General features: G+C 35.4%; 1 protein-coding gene and 1 long non-coding RNA gene across 8 annotated transcripts; both read right to left on the bottom strand.

Moving 5' to 3' along the window:
- Positions 1-5: 5 nt before the first annotated feature.
- LOC132204775 (uncharacterized) lies at positions 6-3837 on the bottom strand. Of its 6 annotated transcripts, none has more exons than XR_009442559.1 (8): positions 3790-3837; positions 3594-3720; positions 3420-3543; positions 2917-3364; positions 2791-2866; positions 2055-2192; positions 1610-2001; positions 7-1506 (listed from the first exon to the last, which is right to left on the bottom strand). It is a non-coding gene; the product is annotated as an uncharacterized LOC132204775 (long non-coding RNA). The 6 variants fall into 6 exon arrangements; XR_009442557.1 differs by having other exon boundaries at positions 7-1111; positions 1431-1506; positions 2055-2853; XR_009442555.1 differs by having other exon boundaries at positions 8-1506; positions 2791-2853.
- A 1954-nt stretch (positions 3838-5791) lies between these two features.
- LOC132204286 (protein bric-a-brac 1-like) lies at positions 5792-12440 on the bottom strand. Of its 2 annotated transcripts, none has more exons than XM_059632694.1 (5): positions 12361-12440; positions 10173-10718; positions 9379-9501; positions 9174-9284; positions 5792-8904 (listed from the first exon to the last, which is right to left on the bottom strand). In XM_059632694.1, exons 2-5 carry the CDS (start codon positions 10692-10694, stop codon positions 8416-8418), a joined length of 1245 nt encoding a protein of 414 aa, XP_059488677.1. In that variant the 5' UTR covers positions 10695-10718; positions 12361-12440; the 3' UTR covers positions 5792-8415. The 2 variants fall into 2 exon arrangements, with proteins under 2 accessions (XP_059488677.1, XP_059488678.1); XM_059632695.1 differs by having other exon boundaries at positions 10179-10718.
- Between the last annotated feature and the right edge of the window lie 10423 nt (positions 12441-22863).

Raw genomic sequence — 22863 nt, 5'->3', positions numbered from 1 at the left:
TTTATAAAATTTACATATCAATCACTGCTCCGTTTTGAACTATTAAATTAATTTTTGAATTAAAGCTTCAGGAATTTTTTCCCTTATAAATCCAGCACATTTAAATTTATTAATTAAACAAATCAAAACCATTTAGAATTTTAACAAGAGTTATATAAAAATTCCATCAAAAGAAATTATAGGCACTATATGCAAAATTTTAAAACATGCGTTTTACATTTCAGAATATTGTTTGTAATGTTTTGTGTGTTGGGCTGCCTCATGAGACAATAAATACCAACAATATAAATTACGATAAATTATATTTTTAAATTAATATATAATCAACATCTAATATATATTATTTAGTTTTGCACCTTTTGCCATAAATGAATGCAACTTAAAAAACCATTAACATTCAAAAGCTGTTTAATATAGTTATAAAATACTCATTAGTAAATAGGATAATCCTCTCTGCGAGCAGTTATTAGTTAAAAAAAAAATCACATCCAAAAGTGGTAAGGCGATTAGCATATAAATATTGTAACTGGACCTTTAGCGTTTATCTTTCTCGCACTCAACGAAACTGGCAGAAATAATTTAATTCATGCAAGCTACAGCAAAAAGCATCTTAAATGACGAAAAAAATAGAAATTGTTTCTCAGCAGCGGCGTCAATCGGCACACGCGGTAAAAGGCAACACAATCGTGTGCTTTAATGCATCTCATCTGCATTAACGCCGTATGTGCAGCAAACAATAAGTCCTGTAGTTTTCCTTATGCCTTACAGAGTATTGTTCCGAGGATGTGGGAATAAAAATCCCAAACATACTCTCACTCTTAAAACGAGGTTTCAGCGCGCAGCAGGTGTGGAATCGAAATCTCGATCTGCTCTTTAATTTTACTATATAGTTGACAATAATTCAAATGAGGAAGTAGCGACGCAACTTCCATATTGAAAGCCTATTTGATTTATGCAAAGTTCGTTATAATACGGCAAATAAACGTTAAACTGCAGATTAATGTCAGTATTCACTTTCATTGCAGGAACACAAGACACGCGCACTCATTTAATTGGTGCCTAAATCAGAGTAGCTCACAGCTCACACTAGGTTATTCGTTTGGTGATCGAGCTATAGATTCAAAACAGACAGGTTCACTTATATATATATATAAGTGAACCTGTTTCTACAATATATTGTAGAAACAAAATTAATATTCTACGTTAGGTGGTGCCTTTACACATTCAATCTGACTTATAATAGAATTGAACTTAACCTCTAGATAAATTTTAAAATCTTATTTGCTCGATTTGTGCGATGGTATCTTAACTTTTAAACTAAATTCTTGACATAACTTTAAGCAGAGTTTTCTCTTTTCCTTGAGAAATGACTGTATTTTCTATAAATTGAAAACTCCATGGTCAACAGTCGTTGATCCAGTTTTTCTTACCCCTTCAAAAAACTTTACTTCTCATCTTCAGTAGCATGAGTTCTTGCGTTTGCCTGTAGAATTGATATAATTATGGCTGCAACAAAAATAAAGTAATTATATGAACTGAAAAAATTAATTAATCTTAAACTTCTCTGCACTCTGATAATTTTTTTTCTGTTCGCAATAAACTTTGAGACCTGAGCTGGAAGCTGCTGCTGCGTAACTCGATGAAGTCGTCATCCTCCCAGCAGCCTCGGGTCTTTGATCGCCTCAAACTCGAAGGAGCCTCCTCGTTGGCATTGAGGACAATGCGCTTCAATGCAGACATTGTCCTCGTCATCATCACCATAAAGCAATCTTGGAGACAACCACATTGGTGTTTTCACAAACGGCCTCGTACAGGAGGGCCTGCAACTATTGGACAAGAACTCCTCTAGTGCGGTCAACCGGATTCCAGTCTTGCCTGGCTGTAAATTCGCGCTCAGCAGTTGTCACAGCACAATGTGGCCATGGCCTGCACTTTGCTCAGGATCACCACGAAGAATTTGTCCACATATCTGTCCCGCTAGCTGACAGCGCCGCGCAGCATCTGCAAATTCACCCGCTATGAACGCATTTTTCAGCCGGAATTAGAAAACTCACGTTCTTCGTCAAGTGCACCTCGTACACGTGTACTTAATATGGTGGACGACGAGGACGGTCAAATCAAACATCCGCTTTCATCCTGATGGCGTACATTATTATGTGTTTGTCCTAAGAAATTATCTATAACGAGATGCGCTGGAAAGACGAAAGTGCTACAGGAGTGCAAAATATTGACGATCTGGCGTTGCCAACGGTTGGAATCAAAATCTCTGCTCTTTTTTACTTTAGAGGTGACAATAATATATGCGTTCTTGAATTCTAATGAGGAAGTGCCGACGCAACTTCCAAATTTGAAAGCTTAGGTATTTGATTTATGCTAAGTTCGTTATTATATACGGTAAACAAACGTTAAACTGCAGATTAATATCAGTATTCACTTTCATTGCAAGAACACAAATACATGCGCATTCATTTGGTGCTTAAATCAGTAGTAGCTCACACTGGGTTATTCGTTTAGTGAGCTATAGATTCAAAACCGACAGTCACACTTTCGTATTGTAGAAAAAATTAATATCCTTCGTTAGGTGGTGCCTTCACAATTCAATCTGACTTATAATAGAAATTGAGCTTCTTCTAGATAAATTTTTAAATCTTATTTGCACGATTTGTATCTTAATTTTTAAACTAAATTCTTGATGTGACTTTGAAGCAGTTTTCTCTTTCCTTGAAATGACTGTATTTTGTATAAATTGAAAATGCCATGGTCAACAGCCGGTGATCCAGTTTTTCTTACCCTTAAAAAAACTTCACTTCTCATCTTTAGTAGCAGTTCTTGCGTTTGACTGTAGAATGATGGCTGCAAAAGAAATCTAATAAATTATGAAGTGAAAAAATTAATTAATCTTAAACTTCTCTGCACCTTGACGATAGATAACTTTTTTTCTGTTCGCAATAAACTATGAGACCTGAGCTGGAAGCTGCTGCTGCGTAACTCGATGAAGTCGTCATCCTCCCAGCAGCCTCGGGTCTTTGATCGCCTCAAATTCAAAGGAGCCTCCTCGTTGGCATTGAGGACAATGCGCTTTAATGCAGACATTGTCCTCGTCATCATCGTCAAAGCAATCTTTGAGACGACCTGCACGTTGGCGTTTTGACAAACGGCCAAGTTTTCCTCGTGCAGGGCCTGCAAATATATTGGACGAGAACTCCTCTAGCGCGGTCAGCCGGATTCCAGTCTTGTCCTGGCTGTAAATTCACGCTCGGCAGTTGTCACAGCACAACGTGGCCATGACCTGCACTTTTCTCGGGATCACCACGAAGAATTTGTCCATATACCTGTCCCGCTAGCTGGAAGCGCCGCGCAGCATCTGCAAATTCACCCACTATGAACGCATTTTTCAGTTGGAATTAGAATTAACTCACGTTCTTCTTCAAGTGCACCTCGTATGTAAGTGTGTACATAAATTGGTGGACGACGAGGACGTGCCGGTTCCAAATCAAACATCCGCTTGTCCGCTTTCACCCTGGCGTACATTATGTGTTTGCCCTAAGAAATTATCTGTATAACGAGATGCGCTGGAAAGATGAAAGTGCTACAGGAGAGTGCAAAATATTGACGATCCGGCATCCGGCGTTGCGAACGGTTGGAAAACTGCGAATTCGCGAATATATTTGACTTTTCCTTGTCTCGTTTGCAAACGAACTTTCTCGTTTCACGACAAATCTAGAATTATAAAATGGCCAAAGAGTAAAAGACTTCCAAAGAGGAAGAAGAAGTGAAATTCGGTGGCACCTGAAATTCTTGGTTCGCCCGTTGACCTTCGCCGTTGGCCAAATCAAGGGGCCAAATCGGACAAATCGGTTGTTATAAAAGAGAGGATTTGCAATTTTATGCTAGTTGGCAGCCATGACAGATACAATTCCTCCTCTGATTGGGTTAAAAACTATCATGGCAACCAATTATGCGTATCTTTTATCTCGCCTAACTTCATCACCGAGACGTGTTGTCGGTTATTTTCTTAAATTAAACCGGTGTTCAAGGACTTCTTATTGAAATAGTCAAATCAAATCCTTATAACAATATAAACAGATTTTTGCGATTGTTGAAAGAAAATTGGATATTTTAATCACGATTGTTGCACAGACTTGATTTGACTATGTCTATAAGGAGTTATTGAGGGAAATCAATGAAAACCACCGGTATTTTTGGCAATAAATTGGAAAATAATCGTTGAGCTTCGTGGCGCCACTTGTTGCTTGTTGGCTGTTGCTATGCCAACCAAATTGCTCGCTCGTTGTTTGTTTATATTGGACAATTGGAGAAGAATGCAATTTTGTTTGCGGTCTAAAATCAAAATCCTATCAAACATCTTCAACTTTTCGCCCAGTTTTTGTCTCCAAGTGTCTTCAAGATCGCCTTCATTCCGTAAAATTCGCTGCAGAATCTTGGACTCGGAGGCTGCCGAGGAATTTTGGCCGCGAAAATTTCTGGAAACCTGCTTCCTGCATGCAGCTGCTTCCATTGTGAGTTTTTTTCCTATTTTCTTAAATTCATGATCTGGAAATCAGATAATGTCATAGTTTTGCCAGTGGTAGAGTGGTTAGCGTGCTTGCATTCTGATCATGTCACTCTGAGCTCGGCTGGCGTGTGTTCGAGCCTTGCAATTTGTTTGCATTGATAGCAAAAATTTGTGTGTGAGCCGGACACTCGCCAGTCGAAATCCAGTGGAATTCGGGAGATGCAGAGCAATCTGCATCGACTCGCTGCCGGCTGATTTCCACCTTTCCAGCCGGGCATATTGGTATGTGGCGAATGCACAGCGTTTCAATTGCGAGTCCTCGGTGGCGAGGCAAACACACTCCGACTGTCTTGCAAATGGGTGCATCTCGATCGGGGGGCAACTCGCGATTCGCGGTGACACTCCATAAGCTCAAGACTCTAATGTTTAAAAAAAATCTTGCGATTTAAGTGAATGCAAAAAAAAAAATATTATCGGACACATAAATTTCATAAATTCCTCTCCATCTGTTTGGATGGAACTATCTTCGGCCGTTTGAAATTAATTGAGGATTTCAAATCAGAAACCGGGTGCAAAATTTATATGAGTTATATTTTATAAAAAAACCATTATGTTCTCAAATATTAAGTATACCGAAAATGTTGAATATTGAAAATATTCATAAAATTCAATAACATTGAACTTTTTACGCACCAAATCGCGGCAATATCATACACAAGTGAAAATTGATCACAAAGATTACCTTACATATAAACAGTCAAATACAAAATTAAGTGATCTGTGTGAAAATTTTCATCATTAGGTAATTAATTATACATTAAATTTTGAATGAATTTTGGCGAAAATCTTTTAATTTATGAGACGCTGACGTGAAGTTTTTCTTGCACTTCCAGCTAGTGTTTAATTGATGCTGTTTTGAAAACTGATTCTTTTGATACCTTTAATTTGTTTGAAACTGTTTTAAAACTAATTTCTGATTGTTATATACATAAAAATAAATGGGAAGAAATGGGTAAATTATATTTTGCTCAAATAAAAACTTTTTATGTAACCCAAAATATTTTTGTTGAACTATAGTGATTGCTTCGCTTATTTCCCTTATTTTGATCCATAAAAACATATACACTATATTCTATATAAAAAAAATTAATTTTTAGATTATATGCATGAAAACAAAAAATAAAATTTTCACCCGAAGTGCAAAAACTATGAATGCTCTTTTTTAAATTATTTCTAATTGGGAGAGGGAAATTAAATAATTCTGCATCATTTTAATGAAAGCTCCATCTCTTGTATAAAGCAGATTGGATCTATTTTTATTTATATTTTCAACGTCTTTTCTTCTTCTAAACAATGCGCGTATTCACGTGTAATTATTATGAGTGTCTTCTTCTCATTTTTAGTCAAAACTCCATCAGAAACTATGTTTTGTTTTTTTTTCTCGTGTTTTCAGTACAGATTGTGTTGAAAAACATTTTTCTCTTTCTCTCAAATGACTCTTCAGCTCAAGTTCACATACATATTATCTCACGAGGCGATTTAAATTAAATGGTTAAGATGAAATTGCTTATTTTTTCTCACAATTAAACAAATCACCTCTTAACATTTTAAGATATTGAGCGTGACGATACACACAATGCAGGACAGCTATAGCCGAAATTACAGTTTTAATAATAAACTCTTGGTAGGAATAATTTTGACAGTACAACGCAAGAAATGGAAACGCTTATAATCATAATGACAATTAACATGTATGGGCAAAACACTCATGCGCATACAAAACGTTTTCTTCATATTTATATATTTTGGCTTTGACACACACTCATATAATTTCCCATTAAAAGCAAATATTTCGAATTGAGATGAGCACAAAATTTCGATCACTGAAACTGAGGTCTGGATCAAAAAGTTCGCAAAATTAAAAGTTACAAGAGTTAAAATTAGAGAGTTCATTAAAATGGTTCAACTTTCCCAGCGAAAGAAACACTATTAAAAGCCAATACACTGAATCATCTTTCAAGATTCAAATTCAAAGTAGGAATAGTTCCCGTTTCCATCAATTATTAGAATGAAAGCGCGAATATTTTGATCTCAATTTCAACGTCAGTAATTATTTAAGTAATTTGTCTGCTAGTATCCAGAATAAATTTCTTATCTTGGGCATTTTTTGTGCACAAATGACAAATTCCGAAATTATATTGCGCTTCCAAATGAAAGCTGTTTTTGTCTTTCTGAATGGTCAGAATCGATTTACACTTCTTTTATCTCATTACATCTTTCCCAACACTCTGTAACAAATTTCAGAACGCGAGTACAAACAAATTTGTGCGTTTTTTTATCTGCGTGTCTCTCTCACTCTTTCTCTCTTGATTATTTCTTTGAACAATTACTTGGAGTGGTTTTCGAAATCAACGCACTTATAACCTTTATATGGATCACAGTGTAGAACGTGGCTGGATTTGCGAGTCTCTCTGCTGCCTTTTTCTATCTGTGCATGTCTCGTGTTGATTGCCTCATCACAGAAAGACTGCGTACACATATTTTGTAAGAAATGTTTTCCACACATGGAAAATTCTATTATATCGACGATGAAAATTGACTTTTAATAAAGCAACACCCCAGTTTAGGCGTCAACTATAATTCTAAAAAATATGCCAGAGGGCTGAAAATCCCTGACATTTAGGGTTATGTATAATAATTAATAATGTGACCAGCTACAGAATGGCAAGGTTTCTATAAATTCTTATGTTGTGAGAAATTCGTTTTATATCGCATTATGTCTTCCTTTTTTCTTATCACGGCATAGTATTGGATGTCATTTCAAGTCTTTTGTCCGTGTCCTCATTTAAATTCGCCAAATAAAGTCTTTATTTCTTAAAAATGCATGGTTTTTCCATACCTGTATTCAGAAACGTCCATGATTTGCTTGAACAGCTAACTAGCTTCAGAGCGCAAAAAGCTAAGAGCTAGAGTTTCTGTGCTTTATATAATTAATAATGTCTATTTGGGCACAACGTTTACCCCTAAAATTCGGAATTGTTTCAATTTTAAACTACTCATTGGTCTATTTTAATTTAATCAGAGATTTTCAGCTCATATTTTTTTATAAAATGGAAAAAGCTGGCACATTGCTCAGAAATCTCATTTTTAGTAAGCTCCACTATGGTCAATTATTATTATTTTTAAGTAATCAGTCATAAAGAGATCAACTTTACTTAAAATTGCAGGAAATTTTGCAAAAATTGAAAATAAATATTTTATGTAGATGGAATACTCTATAAAAAGTGGTTACTTATTCATGCTTATTCATATTTGAATAGAAATAAAATGCGAAACATAGACTTTCTGCTTATTAAATGATCACTCTTTCAAAATGTAAATTAAAGAATGAAGAAAATCAAGGATTTCCATATCCTTTTGCCAACATTAACTTGAAAATTTAATTTTTTTTATCTTGAAGGAAGATATTAACTATTTCAAAGTGACGTTGCTACACCCAATTTCATTTGTCTAGAATCTGTGAAGCACATTACAATCTCGGATCCAGGGGATGTCAGATCCGCATATCGTTTTTAGCCATACGGCGCATCAGCAATGCCTCAAATAGCACCAAATTTCTATTGGCTGCTTATTTGACCTTGGCGAGCAGTGAGCGCAAAGAAAAAGAGGGAAGATGGTATGCACAATGCACCAGCAGTCATGGTGAACTTCCCCACCTTTCCTCTCTTTCTCTACTGGCTGGTGCCCTTTGTTTCCATACATGACCGAAAATCGGATCCGACATCCCCTGCTCAGATCTAAGTTCTAATAGATATTTTGAATGATTTGAAACAACTTCGTCCTTGCGTTGAAATAAATCTTGGAAATCTGAAGGCGAAGCTGAAACTGAAGTGAAAGATTCATTCGATTTGCGATGGGAGGGTTATTTGGTTTTTGTTGCGGAAGAACTTTGGGATGTGAGTCTTCTCGTGGGCTTTGACAATGGTGGAGCGCGAAAACGTTTTGGTGCAAATGCTGCATTTGAAGGGTTTCTCGCCTGTGTGCACCCTTTCGTGGTCTCTTTGGTGATGCCGCAACTTAAACCCCTTATGGCAATATCTGCACTTGAAAGGTCGGTCGCCGCTGTGCACCGCTACGTGCGCCACTAGCGCGTTCTGGTCCATGAACGGCTTGTCGCAAAACTTACAGTTCACTCTGGCCTCACCACCATTATTGTCCACTGCCTGGTCTATCACGGGCTTCGCCGGCAGAAACGTAGCACTGCGCCCAGGGAGTGTTGGAAGGACGGCAAACCCTGGCCTGTGGGACACCCAGCCGCGTCGCCTGCTCTCGTGGAGGGCACGTCCAATATCCCGGGGGTAGCCTAGCACACCCTTCTCGACGCATTGCTGCATAAAATACCATAAAAGGTCTCATTGTAAAAATTAATTTTAATTTTCTAATAAATTTTAATTTTTTTAATTCAATACTCTAGTGCTAAATAATATTTTGTTCATTTTGAAAATGGTAATTCGACTTGAGGACGGAAAAGGGAAGATGGGAGAAGATGCGACTTTGGAAAATTTCAATTTTTACACTCAGGCTTGGGGGGAGGGGGGTATCAGTCGTACGCTTTTGGTTGCCTGAAGAATATTAGAAAAAAAATTGTCATTCTTACATTTAATCGCAAATTTAACGCAGACTGCAGAAAGCCAGTCTGCTCATCCTCCTGACCGACTTCGTCATCTGAGTATTTTTCTTCTGGATCAGGTGGCTCCTTTTTCAGGGACTGTAAAAAATTAACAGAAGACAATAAATAAATGAAGATTCAAGTTAGGTCGAAGACTAGGAAAAGGCTGTTATTGAAATTCATTCATTTTTACCATAGGAACTTCTTGCACGGGCACTGGCAAATATCCAGAAGGGCCTGGTGAGGGATCAGGTTGTGGTGGTGCGCTGAGCCTTTCCTGCTGCGCAAGGGGCGACGTGCAAAAAACTAAGTCTTTCTGCAAAACATCGCGTATTAATATTTCCATTAATTTACATTGAAAACAGTTATATTCTCAAAAATACACATTGAAAATTAAATTTTTTAAAAGACGTGCACGTATTTTTTCAACTGAAAATATTATTTTAATAACAACTGAACGGTCAATTAATTTTATTAGCGGTTCAGTCACAGAAAAATTAAAAGCAGAGTGCACTGGTTACAGGAATTTAAATTTAAATTTGTTCTAGTTGAACTTTGCGGACTACCCAAATAAAAACATATTATACGAAAAGGCAAAGTGAAAATCAAACCAACAACTCATATGGATATGGCGGTTTAATTTCCGCCCTGGTAAACACACAAGGGCATTTTCACAATATATAATATATAACTTTTATGAAGATTTTTGGGAAAAAGCTAGGAGCAGTTGTTAAAATTTTCAATTACAATTTTATATATTTATTCACTTTAAATCTACAAAAACTTGTGAAGACACTCTCATCGATTAATGTGTTAAAAGGTCATCAGACTAAATCGAGGGAAGGTCAATGTCTTCCGACTATATGTTTTATCAGCACTCTACGATTTAAACAGTTTAAAAGTTTTGAAGATGGCAAAGATTCCTATTGTGAATAAGCCCCAAAAAATAATAATCGAGACAAAGTACAGAATCGTTATTAGATATACATTTACGTAATTATCTTCTATCTCACTATCAGTACTTGGCGACGAGTCCTTTGTGTTTTGGGACAAAGTCGTGGCGAACTTCGGACTGGAGGGCCGCGATACGTCCGAGGGTCTCTTTCTTCTGGCAGGGGTCGCCACTTGTTGGATGGTGCTGGTGTTGGTTGAGCCGAACAGTCCTTTGACCTTGAGGGCCTCGGCCGTTTGCAGGAGGTCTTTGAGCTGGCCCTGCTCAACGTTGACCTCGCCTTTGTACATGAAGTCCAAAAGGATGCGCAGCTCGGCAAAGTTGACCCCTTTGAGGATGATGATGGGGTGGCGGTCGGGGGAGGCCACCAGCAGCTGCTGGAAAAAGGGCGAGCACGCGGACAGGACCACCTTGTGCGCCTCGAGCGAGCGGCCCTCGCACGCCAGGGTCACGTCCACCAGCTGCTCGTCTTCCAGCAACTGGTTGAACACGCTCAGCAAGTTGCTCTCGTAGTTGTTCCATCGCAGACAGAAGTGCTCGCCACCGACCGCGTTCATCGCCAACTGCTTTTCTGCAACGACCTTTTGACACACAACAAAAACATTGTTGGAAGTGACTCATTTTTTAAATATATCTATATCAAAGATGTTATGAAAAGTCGCATCTTTTTTTAAGAAGAATCGCGATTATTTGTGATATTTCATTAATTGCTAAATTAATTTTCAATTTTATGGAGAATAGAATAGATCAAACGCTGACCTTTTATTGCAGAAAAGTCTCCTAGGCTCTAAAATCCGCAACCCACATTGATAAAAAAAAACCAGCCCATAAAAGTGTTTGTATACAAAAATGTGAAATTTAAATATCTCATCATTCAATTGCTGATGGCAATCAGTCATTGTTTTTACTATCTGATTTTTAAAGAACCAACCTTTTGAGATATGAGAGAGGATTGCTAACTTCGGTTTTTTTAGATGATCGCGCGATCGGAAAAGGGAGCAAATTGCATAATTAGTTTTAATAATAATAATACAGCGGTTTTTTCCCGGAAAGTAGTAGTTTAATGATTTTTTACGATTTGGATCTTCAAAGAAACCGGTTTCAGGAAATTTGCGGAAGAAATTATTTCAGTCACAGATTTCATCTGTAAAACTGATAAAAATAGAAGATTGGAGGATATGTGAAGTATATTTATTTGCAACGTCACACCGGGCTGTGGAAAGTTTAGTATGAACTTTGAAAATCGTCATTTTTAAAATTTCTAAACTTTGATCCGATTCAACAAATTATTTGCAATATCACGTTGTATAGAAAATAAATTATTATTATATCATTCCCAAAAATGTATAATATTCCAGGAAACATATAAATTATTTCATCAATTTATTTGCATCACTTTCGGCTCCTCGATAAAAATTCCATGCTTTTTCATTCTAATTAAAAACATCGTTTTCGCAGTGAGATTGAAGTATGAATAGGACAAAAGCAATCCGAAAGGGTGAGTTGGCGGTGTTCGCTTGCGCCGCCAACACTGCGAGCGGTGCCGCTCCCAACCACCGTGAATGCACTTTCTATACACACTACATAAAGCGTTGAATTGCACACACACACACATAGAGAGTGCACTGCAAGGGCGTGTGCACACCCTTATTGATTTTTCATTGTGCAAAAAAATAATTAGCAGAAAAAGTTGGCCTCTTTGGAAAGAAAATAATGGCAATAATTGAAATATTCCAAGTAGTGGAACTTATTTAACAAAAACAAATGCAACTATATTTTTTCTTAAAAAAAATGCACAGAAATTGAATTGAAATTAAAAAAAATCTCTCATAAAAAGCTAAATCGAACATTGAACTGAATAGAAATTATTATTGCAAAGTAAATAAATTTGATTTCAATGATTGGATTTATTCTTGGTACCTAAAATAAACAATTTTTATGTGATTAAAATTACTCCATTCTTGTACCACTAAATGAAAGAAAATCTATTAAATTTGTCTGTAAGATTTCGAGCAAAACAAAAAGTCTTAACCTACTTAACTGCACACGATGTTTCTATAAAAATTGAATTTAAATCACAAAAAAATCCTATTTAATTTAATTACTGATATTTAAGTAAAAATTCCCGATTGTCAACGATTGATTTTGGTAACAAAAATTTCTCCTTTAAGCCAAATAAGGTTCGAACCAAGAACTGCCAGCAGGGCTAATTATCGGACTTACCTTTTGAAGAAGCGTAGGTGGTGTGTTTGGGAATTGCCTGCTCTCCACATGGGGAGCGGCTCCGGTCGACTCTCGCACGATAGCAGCCCTCAAATAAAATGCCCCCGCTGCGAGAGGGCGGGCTGGACCTGCGAGCCAAGTGCCACGCCACTGCGCACATACCGCACGTGGGGCTCTTTTTACTTCTTCATCGGGGCGAAAATCACATGGGCGAGCTATTATGTTTTGGCAGAGGCGCTGCACTGAAAGAGAAACGCGTCAAACAGATTTCTATCTACAAAGAGGATCGAGTGTCACTCTGAAAAACACAAATATTTATACATTTTGTCGCTGAAACCTTTTCTGTATTATTTTATGTTGATAAATTTTGTCTGTCCATTTCTTTCCAGCCACAAATATTATTTAAAAATCTTAATTTTTAGTCCCGGAAATTTTGGAAAATTTTAGTTAGAAACTAATTAGCTTGTTGAGGAACACTATTGGGATTTTCAACCCCATTTTTACAATTAATGCTCATTGATATTCAAATAGAAAAATTATTAATAATTAATTGTTCCATCTTGAAATTAAAAGTACAAAAATCGTGGGATCTTCTTTATAAAATTATTAAAATTTATTACATTTAAAATTATTTAAACACGTTCCATTGAAACAGCAAAATTTGCAATATATATACAAGTTTTAAGATAAATTTAATAGCTTTAAGCTCTCAAAAGAATCTAATTAGCACCAATTTATCTTCAAATAATCCCATTTAATCTTCTCTCATTTCACCTAAAATTAACTTTATTTTTGAAAAAGTCCAATTTCCAACTAATTTTGGAGACGATTTCAGCAGTTTCTTTTTTTACTATAAAATTCCTCCACGAATCATTCAAAAAATTTCAACCTAAAGATCTCCAATACTGCAAGGAAAATATATTTTTAATTAATTTTAATATATTTTATTTTCTGGGGATTTTTTATTTTATTTTTTGTTGGAAAATCCAAATTTAGGCTTAATACAGTAGTTTCAGGAACTCCGCACTTTAAAATATTGGAAGTTTATAGATCGTATTGAGCTCGTTCTATATTTTATGGCTTCGCCGGCTTATTGCGTAACCGCGGGGAGGGATGCAGCTAGAGAGAGGTCAGCACGTGCAGCATAATAGTGGTGCATTCGCGTGCAAGAGCCCCTCCTATATGCACTCGTTGATTGCGTTCCGCGAAAGTGGGGCATGTGCAGAAATTCGCTCTACGTCGGATATACGTGCAGAAAAAAGAACAGCTCAGCAGCCGACGAGCAAGCCGTCCGCGAACTGGGTCATGTCATCCCCGTGAGAAAATCAAACGCCTACGAGCCGCCAATAATAAAAACACCCCTGACGATTTCAGCACAAATTAGAGACAATATTCAATCAACTACATTTCGTATTCGGCCAATGGTTGGTAAAATAAATATTAAATCTAAAGATTAATTTGACATTCTCATTAGAAAATTCGATGTTTCTCCCTTCCAAAAATTGTTATTGTGGTGAGAATTTATGTAAAAAGGAGAGATAATCAACGATTTATTCAGAAAAAAACTACTATTTCTTAGATTTTCTATGTTCGAGTAAATTGGGCAGTCACTTGTTGCAACTGATACTAGGCCATATTACCTTTTGAAATCATTGAAGAAATTCAAATCAAGCATAATTTTTTTTGTTGAGTTGAAATTGAAAATTTGCTATTTTCGTCATATTTACAAATTATTTTATTATTCAACAAAATTTATTTGTCCACATTTTTTACACATTTTTTACACATTGTTTACATTCAATTTTTGAAAACTATTATAAATAAAAGGATTGTTAGGAAACGGCATCACCACTAGCAAAAATTTTGCTAAAAATTCCGAGATCAGTAAGACCTTATCAATTTTCATTTTTTTTTATGCTGGATGATTCACGTGGATTACAAACAAAAATTATATCAGAAATCGTCCAGCATTGATTTTTTTAATTTATTTAGTTTTGATCAACTTGAATTGAATTTCCCAGTAAATGAAAATGTTAGTTATTTTTGTATCAACAAATTTAAATCTTGTGCATTTTCAATGCGAATTTTTCTAACTATTTTTATGTCTTTCTAACACTTTCTAAGCGGCTGATCCAATTGAGGAGAAATTTATGATGTTAAAAAACTGTATTTTTCCTTCGTTACACCAAACGTATTTTTGATCACGGTCAGAGTGAGCCCATATTATTTATTTTTTCCAGTATCTCTTTCAACATTCCAGATTTTAATTTAATAAAACGTGGTCACCAAGTTTTCTAATTTTTACTTGATTTTATTTTGAAAATACTACTAAAAAATTGTTAAATATAACCTAATTAACTTTAAATATTATAGTAACTTGACAACTTGATCTTCAATATAATATAATAGAAGTAACAGGATGAGCGAGATCTGATGTGACCGAATTTTTTAAATGGGTCTAAAAAACTGTCGGGTTTTTCCTTAAAATGAATTAACATTTCAAATTTTTTTAGCAAATAGAGATAATTTTTTCTTCAATTTTTATAAGTCCAGCCAAACTGTTGTAAACTCAATAGATAAGTGGACTTATGGAATATCTTTTCTTTTATGATTTAATTTTGTGCAATTTTCCATGCATAAAATTATTTTGAAAGCATTTTTTTGCAACTTGTTCAACAATAACTTGACTGATGTGCTGAAATTCACTTAAAATTCTTTTCTATAAAATGTAGTATTTTTTTTTTTCACTTTCCTCTGGATCAAATGGTGAGATATGGAATTTTCGAGCAGAAATGCACCACGTGCCTCTAGTGCACTTTGCAATTTGCGTAAAGCTGCGACGAAGTGGGTCATCGATTGGCTGCAGCTACTTGTCCCGCCGATTGGCCGCCGTCTATTAGCTCGGACGTATTTCGCAACAGAAACGTCTCCGCGCCGCGCGCAATTCCGCGGAAAAGCAGGTTTATTTTCGACGCAAGAAGCCTTTTGCAGCACAGTCGCTTTTTGTCCTCACTTATTGCGCCTATTCAAGCGAGGGGTGTGCGTAAAAAATCCACACAAAAACCACCTCAGAGCAAAGAAACAAGCAGCTTGTTAGTGTCGATACACAGACGGGTGTTTACCATAACATTTTCAACAAGAAGTAAAGCAAACATGGTTATTTTTCAACACAGAAAAAAATACGACGTTTGAGAAAAACAAGATATTGATACGTTTGTAAAATATTATTTCGCTGCCAAAATTTGTCATGAGAAGTTTCGCTTAAATCGGTAGTTTGAGAGAGAACGAAAAGTATTGAAAAACAACTAATTAATCAATCGGATCAGAAAATATGAAATGTGTGTGTTCTTTTTCACATTTTGTATGCAAAGGAAGTTTTTTCGGATTTTTGTTCTTCAATTTAATTTCAGATATTTACAAAAAAATCATTCATAAAAAGTCCAAAAATAAAAACCTTCAATTAAATTGCAAATTAAAGCTTAAGCAAGATATTTCTTCAAATGATTTTTTGTGTTTATTTAATTTAATTATCAAATCTTTATTTGCTTTTCCAAATTTTTTACTGAAAAAATTGGAAATTTTTTGGAATTTTTGGGATTGAAAAACTGATTTGAAAGACCAAATTTTGATATAACTTCCAAAAAGCCCCCTTCCATTAAATTGAACTAAATAATAGTAAAAAAAATCTTGGAATTTTTCAAACTTTCTTTAATGCACTAGTATTTATAATCTTCGCTTCATTAGTTTAAAGTGAAGAAAGGAAGTAGAAGAAATTATTACATAATTTTTATCTTTTGTAAATAATTCAGTTTCGTTTGTGTGCTAATCGGCCGATTGATAAGCTGTTGTACGAAAAGTAGCTGGCTTGCAGCAGGCCCTACCCTAATAGCAAAGCTGTTAGCCACCTCTCGGACCCTTTGCTAACATAGATCGATCGATAAGGCCATGACTGAGCCGCGGAATTGAACTTTCTTCATATAAAAGGAAAAATTGTAAAAATGTATTATAAAATTTAAAGTTACGATTCAAATCTTTGGGATTCCAATTTTTATGCAAAATTTGAATTATCTACCATATTAAGTTGTAAATATATATTGAATTTAATGCAAATCAAATAAGAAAGAAAACAACACGATCAACCCAAAGTTTACTTTTAAAAAGTATTTCTACTTCCATTATGATTCGATATATTGTAAAAACGAGATAAATTATTTGTAAACTTTTCAAAACTTTACTCACATTGAAAGAAAGAAAATAAAATCTGGACAAAAATGTACCACCGCAAGAAAAGATAGTTATGAAATTCTGAGATAAAAATATAAATTTCTGGAAGAATGCAAATTTACCCCTTTTTGTAAATGCTGCGCAATTTATTTATCTCAATATTTCATATCATTTAAACAATCTGGGAAATAATTAATAGTAATTATGAGAGCATTAAAAAAGCATCATTATTATTATTGTTACTCTTCATGCCGTAGAAAACTTTTTTAGTTATTTGCACAATTTACACTCAAATATAAATTTTTCTTCTTTTTGCTATAAATTACATGATTTGTAACTAAATAACTTGATCTCGTTTGGATTTACTTCAATGTTTTGTTACACAAAACAGATTCTTTACTGTAAATAATCCTTAATTTCTATATTTTACTCTTGTTGGAGTGTCACAAAATTTCTCAGATTTTTAATTTATTCCACAATATTAAAAAATTTTAAAGCCTGTATTTCAATTCGTAAGAAAACTGAGTAGGCGCCGTTTTGTATTTGGGTAGGTCGGGCGCTCGGTCGTCTCGGCTTGGTGAAATCCTTGCCATTCTGATCTTTCGCAAGAGAGTTTATTGCGAGCAGAGACGATCGATGCGTCTCGTCATGTCTGGCGCGTGTGCTACGCGCCCTCCACCCTGTGTGCGCACCCCCGTGAGTGAATGGCGTGACCGCAATGCCGGCTGGCGCGACTGCGACCACCGACGCTGCGTCTTTTTCGCAGGCGCGCCATGCGAACTCACGCACGTGCTCCACTCATCACTCCGCTGATTATATTCCGAGCAAAGAAAACAATTTATTATTCGTTTGCCACGATGTAACTTTGCAGCCGCGGAGCCAGAAACCAAAATTGCATGCAAACGTCAATGCTGTCAATGGCAATGGTCACAATATCGATCTATTTTTCTAACAAAGAACTACACATTTAAAAAAAATGTTTTCAATAATTTTTTAATAAAATATTTTTTACTTATTGTTGTTTATTTGTCCAAATTATTACGTCACATTGTTTATATTTGATTGTTGAGAAAAATTTACTTGAAATGAACGGAATTGTTGGAAAAACAGCACCACCGCTAGCAAGAATTTTGCTAAAACTTCCGATATCATAAAGACCCCATCCGCCGCAGTGAGCCTCGGTTGACTTGGTTATTGTTCTTGACAATTTTTTGCGCGATTTTAATTATCGCAATTTAGTTAGTTAGTTTAGTTAGTTATTATTAATATCATTATGAGCAATATAGACCCGTTCTTAGCATTCTCACACACCGCGCCCAAAGTTGATGATAGAGATCTGAGAGTTTCACAACTTAATCTCCATTACTTGAAGGGAACATCCCTAAATTTTTATCAAAATATTTTCAAAATGGCGGATTTTACGGGACATTTTGAAAAAATCAAAAACTTCAATTATCTCGGCTTCTGTTGGTTGGAGAACAAAAATCCGGGTATGGTTGAACTCGTCTCATTAAACTCTACAACTTTGCTGCTGATCACAAAATCATAGGTCAAAGGTCAAGGTCACTTCCAATGACCTTGTGTCATTCAAACTGGAATTTGAGCATCAAATGCAAACATTTTTGAAATTCTGAGATAGCCATTCGATTTTTCGTGAAATTTTACATAAAATATGTGAAAATGACGAAGTGGTTTTTTCTCTTTAAATTTATATTAAAATAAAAATATTAAAAAACGTGGTTTTTTGGTGCTCGGATCAGCGATTTTTAAGAAAAACGTAAATAACTCGTTTTCTGTGCGTCTGAGGCAAAAATGATAACGACCAAAATTGATCCCCATTAAAATTTCTATCTAAATATGTAAAGGTCATTGACCTTTTGAAAACTTAGGTCAATGGTCACCTTGACCCTTGACCTTTAGTGAAAATACCCTAATGTGTGATACATGGTTGGAAAGGTCTTGTCACTAGGATCACAATGGTCACCATATTTTTGTCTCTGTCTTCATTTTCGGCCTAGTTATGATGGTTTAATTATGAAAAAAGTGCATTTTCTTTCATTATAAATTAAATAATCAGCTTAAATTAGTGGAAAATATAGCCAGAGACAAAAATATGGTGACCATTGTTATCCTAGTGACAAGACCTTTCCAACCATGTATCACACATTAGGGTATTTTCACTAAAGGTCAAGGGTCAAGGTGACCTTTGACCCAAGTTTTCAAAAGGTCAATGACCTTTATATATTTAGATAGAACTTATAATGGGGATCAATTTTGATCTTTATCATTTTTTGCCTCAGACGCACAGAAAACGAGTTATTTACGTTTTTCTTAGAAATCGCTGATCTGAGCACCAAAAAACCACGTTTTTTAATATTTTTATTTTAATATAAATTTAAAGAGAAAAAACCACTTCGTCATTTTCACATATTTTATGTAAAATTTCACGAAAAATCGAATGGCTATCTCAGAATTTCAAAAATGTTTGCATTTGATGCTCAAATTCCAGTTTGAATGACACAAGGTCATCGGAAGTGACCTTGACCTTTGACCTATGATTTTATGATCAACAGCAAAGTTGTAGAGTTTAATGAGACGAGTTCAACCATACCCGGATTTTTGTTTTCCAACCAACAGAAGCCGAGATAATTGAAGTTTTTGATTTTTTCAAAATGTCCCGTAAAATCCGCCATTTTGAAAATATTTTGATAAAAATTTAGGGATGTTCCCTTCAAGTAATGGAGATTAAGTTGTGAAACTCTCAGATCTCTATCATCAACTTTGGGCACGGTGTGTGAGAATGCTAAGAACGGGTCTAATAATGAAAAAATGAGCATTTATTTATCATTTCCAAAATTATTAAAATCATACTCATTTTGAAATCTTTAAATATGAATTATTTTTTTGTGTGTCTTGGTGAAATTTTTATGGCTTTTATAAGTAATTTAAAAATTTTATTATATTAAAATTATAAAGCTCATACAAACTTACAGAAATTGATATTAAAAAATTAGGATACTCTACTTCTGCATTTATGTACTGTAGAAGTCAGGAAAAAAACAAGTAAAAAAATTGCCATAAAAAGATCCGCGCTTAAGGGAGTGCGAGAGACTTGAAATGTGCATAGAGGCTTCTTTAGTCTCTGGGATGAGAGATAAGATCACGTGACGAGTAACAGCCAATGAGTGCCATGGCGCGAATGCTGGGCGGCCGTAACGGGTATAAAAACCCCGCTGCTGCCGCTAAGCAGTCAGTTGCTCTCGAGCTTGCTCGGGAAACACTCAGGCTAGCTGATGAGACCTGGATTGGTCGAAACAGCTGTCCTAGCCAGTAGTGTATGTGCAAATTGTAATTTTTTTTTACAAAGGTTCATTGCCTTTGAATTAAATCAAGTCTCTCGCACTCCGTTAAGCGCGGATCTTTTTATGGCTCATAATTAGAGGGGAGGTGAATTTTTCTTTTTTCAAGTTAAAAAATTGCTTTATTATAAAATATAAAAAGTTATAAGATAGATTTAAATAATTCTATTTTACCATAATAATGCAATTTCCGGCCCGCAAAAATTTATACATACATATAATTTACATATTATACAGCCTTAGCAGTACTTTTAAAATAATATATCTTACTTTTCTGCTTGGTATTGCTATTTTATTTTCGTCACAATTTCTCGACTATTTCAAATCCTAAATCCAATCATCCAGTATGCAATAAGTACAATAATCAAGAAATTTAATTTTTCTCTGTGTCTTTATTATATACTTAAGAATTGCCATATTCTCACACAATCGTTCCCAACTCGTCCTTTTTTTAATTGCAACACAACATAATTATATGTAGTGTCATTATTGTATTTAATACTATTTTAATCGCAAAAATGTACACACCAGTTCTTAGCATTCTCACACACCGCGCCCAAAGTTGATGATAGAGATCTGAGAGATTCACAACTTAATCTCCATTACTTGAAGGGAACATCCCTAAATTTTTATCAAATTATTTTCAAAATGGTGGATTTTACGGGACATTTTGAAAAAACCTAAAACTTCAATTATCTCGGCTTCTGTTGGTCGGAGAACAAAAATCCGGGTATGGTTGAACTCGTCTCGTTAACTCTACAACTTTTCTGTTGATCACAAAATCATAGGTCGAATTTGTTTTTTCTCTTTAAATTTATATTATAATTAAAAGATTAAAAAACGTGCTCGGATCGGCGAATTTATAGAAAAACGTGAATTACTCATTTTCTGTGCGTCTGAGGCAAAAAATGATAATGATCAAAATTGATCCCCATTAAAATTTCTATCTAAATATGTAAAGGTCATTGACCTTTTGAAAACTTGAGTCAAAGGTCACCTTGACCCTTGACCTTCAGTGAAAAGACCCTAATGTGTGATACATGGTTGGAAAGTTCTTATCACTAGGATGACAATGGTCACCATATTTTTGTCTCTGGCTTCATTTTCAACCTGGTGATGGTTTAATTGTGAAAATGCGCGTTTCATTATAATCAGCTTAAATTCTATTTTACATGTAAATTTTCGTTGTATTTTTTATGTTCAAAATTTAGTTTTTGTCTGATTTTATGGAAATAAAGATGCATGTATTGCAGAACACTGTGTTTTAAATATAATATTCCATGAATATTCTTTAAATATTCACAAATATTCCAGAAATAAAAGAAATATTCAAAATATTCACAAATATTTGAAAGCAAACATTGACTGCGATCTAAAAATCATATTGTGCTTGCCAAATATTCAACAAGCATGCCACAAACATAAATATAATAATATTCAGGAAGATTTAAAAAATGTTACTTCCTTTTTTTCTAATGGCACCCACTTAGTTTTTCAACTTTGGGGTTGGTCTATGCCACGGTGCAGGAGTTGTTTGGTTACTCCCCCTACCCTTCACTCCTTGGCGGGAGCTTTTTATGAAGAGTAGACACTCTGCATAGGAAGCCCTTACCACCCCCCAGACCTGCCCCCTGACCCCGGCCTTGCCACGAAGGACAGAATGAAACGCAGGCATTCGGCACACCAGCTGAGTTCTTCCAGCTTGTGGCTCGGAGGAAACGTGGCAAACCTCCGAGTGCGAGTCGGTACAGCTTGCGCCATACCTCCCAAATTCCCGACGTGTCAGGCGAAATGTTATCAATGATTCGCATACCAGAGACAATTTGTTTCCACAAAGAGCCTCAGGCTGAGCATTGATCCCATGACGGCCGAGCAAACCCACTGATCAGAATGCAAGCATTCTAACCACTGAGCCACCGGGCTTGGTCAAAAAATATTATTAAAAATGTTACTTCCTAATATTTGGGAATATTTGTAGCCAAATATTTCCAAATATACAGGAATATTCAGCAAATACTCCACAAATACTTAATGTTTCCTGGAAAGTGATTTTTTTTTTGCTGCAACCTGCACCGTTTCCTAATTTGTTTTACATTATTTTTTGCCTATTTGCATATCATATCATATCTAAGTTAAAAGCAAGTTTGTTTTTATTTTATTTGATGCAGTTTTTTTCATTTTTTCTATTTGAAATGGTTCATTGCTGTGTGAACAAATTTGTATTCTTCAACTTTTAAAATTAAATTTTTTAGAAGGACCGAGTTGCATGGAAGCACATGAAGCTGCAAGTCATCTTGAAAGCGAGTGGCTGCTGGGACCCATTCCAGACAAAGGCTCCTCAAGCGCACCTGTAGCCCTGCCTCGAAAATGCCAGCCTGACCATTTCAATAGTAGGTGATTCTTTTTTTGCTGCAACCTGCACCGTTTCCTATTTTGTTTTGCATATCTAAGTTGAATGCAAGTTTGTTTTAATTTCGTTTGATGCATTTTTCTTCATTTTTTCAATTTTAAATGGTTGATTGCTGTGTGAACAAGTTTGTATTCTTTAACTTTTAAAATTAAATTTTTTAGAAAGACCGAGTTGCATGGAAGCACATGAAACTGCACATCGTCTTGAAAGGGAGTGGCTACTGGGACCCGTTCCAGAGAAAGGCACCTCAAATGCACCTGTTGCCCGGCCCAGAAAGTTGCAGCCTCATGACTCCTCTTTCAATAGTAAGTGCTTCTTTTTCTGCAACCTGCACCATTTCCTATTTTGTTTTGCATTATTTTTTGCCTATTTGCATTTTATATCTAAGTTGAATGCAAGTTTGTTTTCATTTCATTTGATGCAGTTTTTCTTCTTCATTTTTTCAATTTCAAATGGTTGATTGCTGTGTGAACAAGTTTGTATTCTTCAACTTTTAAAATTAAATTTTTT

Source organism: Neocloeon triangulifer, unplaced genomic scaffold, assembly GCF_031216515.1.
Source record: "Neocloeon triangulifer isolate White Clay Creek 2 clone unplaced genomic scaffold, ASM3121651v1 ptg000022l, whole genome shotgun sequence".
Taxonomy (NCBI): domain Eukaryota; kingdom Metazoa; phylum Arthropoda; class Insecta; order Ephemeroptera; family Baetidae; genus Neocloeon; species Neocloeon triangulifer.
Note: the sequence above shows the minus strand (reverse complement) of the source record. Positions and strands in the feature narration are given on the sequence as shown.